The 3,455-nt window shown below is 41.6% G+C and overlaps 1 protein-coding gene across 1 annotated transcript in view; it reads left to right on the top strand.

The window, feature by feature from the left end:
* The window catches only part of STMN2 (stathmin 2), a 27,072-nt gene that overhangs the window by 17,471 nt on the left and 6,146 nt on the right, over positions 1-3,455 (top strand). The window contains exon 3 of the mRNA XM_007944643.2: positions 2,017-2,208. Coding sequence (XP_007942834.2) covers positions 2,017-2,208 — 192 coding nt within the window. The remainder of the gene's footprint in view (positions 1-2,016; positions 2,209-3,455) is intronic.

Consider the following 3,455-nt stretch of genomic DNA (forward strand, 5'->3'; position numbering starts at 1 on the left):
GGAAGTAGATTGCCCCATCTTCCTTCCGAGGAGTGGCTGGTGGGTTTGAACCGCCAGCCTTCTGGTTAGCAGTCAAGTGCCTTAGGCACTGTATTTATTTGGTTTGGAACTTATTTTATGTTAACATTTTGCCCTTATTTTTATATTAGTTTTTCTGAAGGGTAAAAACTAGAAAGAATGTGATAGGTCTACTGAAGGTGTTAATGAAATTGTTGAGGGGTTAGTGCAAGGGTGGGACTGGCCCCAAGGATTTTGTCTAATGTCCAGTGAAGCAGTAGACCTAATCCTGACAAACTTCCTTATAAACATATCATCAGAATCTGTTGAAACTCTTGGATTTTACCGTTCTTGTAGAATTTTATCTGGTGATAAGTTTTTTCTTCTTTGTCAGACTCCATATTGTTCATACATCAAGGTCTCTGCAATAAGACCCCATCACAACAACCATCAGTTTAAATCTTTTCCTTTAATGCTTTCAAAAACAAATACTTAACTGGCCACAGAGTATTTTAACTACCTGTTTAGATATTTGGGTTTACAATCACTCCTTTGTGGCTTATCTCAGAGCATCAATTAATCCTAAAGAATTGCCCAGGAGCCAGAAGTACATAATAATTTAATCTTAAGGTTGGTTAGGTCAGATTGGGGAAGGCTTTTCTCTGATGCCTACGCTGGAGGAGAAAATGACTGCTTTAAGAAGTTAAATTACATCCACCGTCACTAGCAGAGCTGAGACTTGAACACAGGCTTGAAACCAAAGCCTATGCCAGTGTGTTTTTCAAAAGGTAGACCGTGAACCAACTGCATTAGAATCACTAGGGATGCTTATCAAAAACATATTCCTGGGCCTCACTGATGGGCCACAGAACCTACGGGGATGGAGACCAGACACCTGCTTCTTTGTCAAGATTGTCAGTGATCGTTAGCATACCACTGTACAAAACCCTATGGTCTCCTGATGCTGCAGGAGAATTATATACACTGAGTGGGTGCTTCTGTAAAGATTTACAGCTTTGGAAACTCTATGGGGCAGTTCTACTCTGTCTTATACCGTTGCTTTGAGTCACAATCAACTCAATGGCAATGGGTTTTTGGTCTGAAATGTGGATGTATTGGGAGAGGGTATGAGTCTGGCTCTAGTCTTTCTGCTCTAAGCACCAAGAAACCACAGGGCTTCAATGATTATCCAGGTGACCTCAGCTTGTTCAAGAGAATGATCAGAACAAGGGCTGTCCTGTCTGTGGCCAATGGGAAATTAAGTTTACACTTTTCTCAGGGCTCCAAAGAGAATTTGGCTCATGAGAAGAAAGAGGTGGGTGGAACAAAAGGAGAAAATGAATTGGCTGATTATTTGGCAGATTTTGAAGAGCTTGTTGTAGGGTCCAGCCTGCAGCTGATCCAGAAATGTGACAAGAACTAGACCAGAACTCACCCCAATCCTCCCCCATTGACCCAAGGCTTCCACGGAATATTGCCATCCAGTGATTAATTACAGCATTTCATGAGGTATAAATGCTAGGCAGCAACTTCAAAAACTACTCCTCAATGAGGGTTAAATGCTTCTTCTAAGACAGCCTGTCTAAAATAAAATTCACAGCAGAAATTCAGCCTACCACATTTTCCAACTAACCACATTCTGTGGAAACCCAGGCAGATCTACAGAACTGACAACAGTGCTCAAGACTGAAAGTACTATTTATTTGAAAAGAACTCAATTTGAAATTAACCAAAAGCCTAAACTAAACCTCTCACCATCCAGTCAATGACAACCCTTCAGTGCAGAGTAGAATTGCCTCACAGGGTTTCCAAGTTTCAAGGCTATAAATCTTTACGGAAGGAGACAGCCACATCTTTCTCCCATGGAGCAGCTCGTGAATTTGAACGACTGACCTTTCAGTTAAGAGCCAAGTGATTTAACCACTGCATCACAAGTCTCCTCTCTTGAAATTAGTGGATCATTCTTCTTTCAGGTTTGCATTTGAGTGCTTACAAGATGAATGTGTTTTTCTTCCCCAGTCTCAGGAGGCCCAGGTGCTGAAACAATTGGCAGAGAAGAGGGAACACGAGCGAGAAGTCCTTCAGAAGGCTTTGGAGGAGAACAACAACTTCAGCAAAATGGCGGAGGAGAAGCTGATCCTGAAAATGGAACAAATTAAGGAAAACCGTGAGGCTAATCTAGCTGCTATTATTGAACGTCTGCAGGAAAAGGTAACCACACCAGAGTCCTGAGTACATGGCTATAGTCATATGCACCACAGGCTGGGTGATCTCTCATAGGCCCGAGCACCTGAGAGTTAGTCAAAATTTGCTGCAGGTGCAGAGGTCAGCTAACCCCATGGGCAGAGTCTCACAGCAGGGAGTGTAACACGGTGGAGGAATGGGGATCCAATATTTAACCTGGGATTTTCTCAAATTTTCCAGTGGCAAATGGATTCAAGGAGGCTGCTTTATACTTTTCAAACGTATAAAAGATTTTTATATTAGTCTTAAGGATGGACCTATTATTTAAATAGGAAACGCTGATTTGTCAGAAAAGATCAGAATATTTATGCCCACTGGTAAGCCCATTCTCTCCATTTTTGAAAATGAACCACCACTGCCATCACCATCATCCCCCCAAAAAAAATCCCTTTATGCTGGAGTCCAATTTTGACTCACAGCAACCCTATAGGAATCTACCCTACAGAGTTGCCAAGGCTGTGGGTCTTCATGGAAGCAGACTGCCACATCTTTCTCCAGCACAGGGACTGGTGGGTTCAACCACTGATCTTTCAGTTAACAGCTGAGTGTTTTAGTCACTTTGCCACCAGGGCTCCTTTAGGAAAACTAGGGTATAATAATAACCTTGCATAGAATCAATGCAAAAGCGAGCTAGTGGGGACACTCATTTTATCAAGGTCTGATATCTTTGTGCATTTATCTTCATCAACCTGAGCAGACTCATTCCCATCAGTCAAGATGAACAGTGCTGGAGTTCTCTGAAAAATGTTCTCTCTTTCTGCTTTGTAAGCCCTATACAATCTATCTTCCCCAAAAATTTCCTTTTAAAAAGTACATTGTGGATATGAGTAATTTTGCTTTGTCTATGTGAGTTAGGCAATGGAGATACAGAGATAAATAGAACTGTCCCTGTCATCAAGGCACTGAGAGTCTAGACAAGATCAGCCCCCTTTTCTGAGTATTTTTTAGGAAACTCCTAGTTCTCTATTAGAGTTGGCCCATCTCATTTAAGGTTCAGGTAGCCTGATCAGGAAGTGCTAGCAATACTTTGTTTTCACTCATATTCTCTGATGACAAATGTCAGTCTAGACTCCCCCCAAAAGAAATGCAAAAAAAAAAAAAAAAACTACAAGAATGTAATAAATATGAAAATTTTGGGCAATCTACTTCCATAGTGATATTGCCTCGGAAACCCAAAGAGGGGTCGCTAAGAGTCAGGTCCGACTTAACAACCC

This window comes from Orycteropus afer, unplaced genomic scaffold, assembly GCF_000298275.1.
Source record: "Orycteropus afer afer isolate SDZICR_OR568_19922 unplaced genomic scaffold, OryAfe1.0 scaffold00129, whole genome shotgun sequence".
NCBI lineage: Eukaryota > Metazoa > Chordata > Mammalia > Tubulidentata > Orycteropodidae > Orycteropus > Orycteropus afer.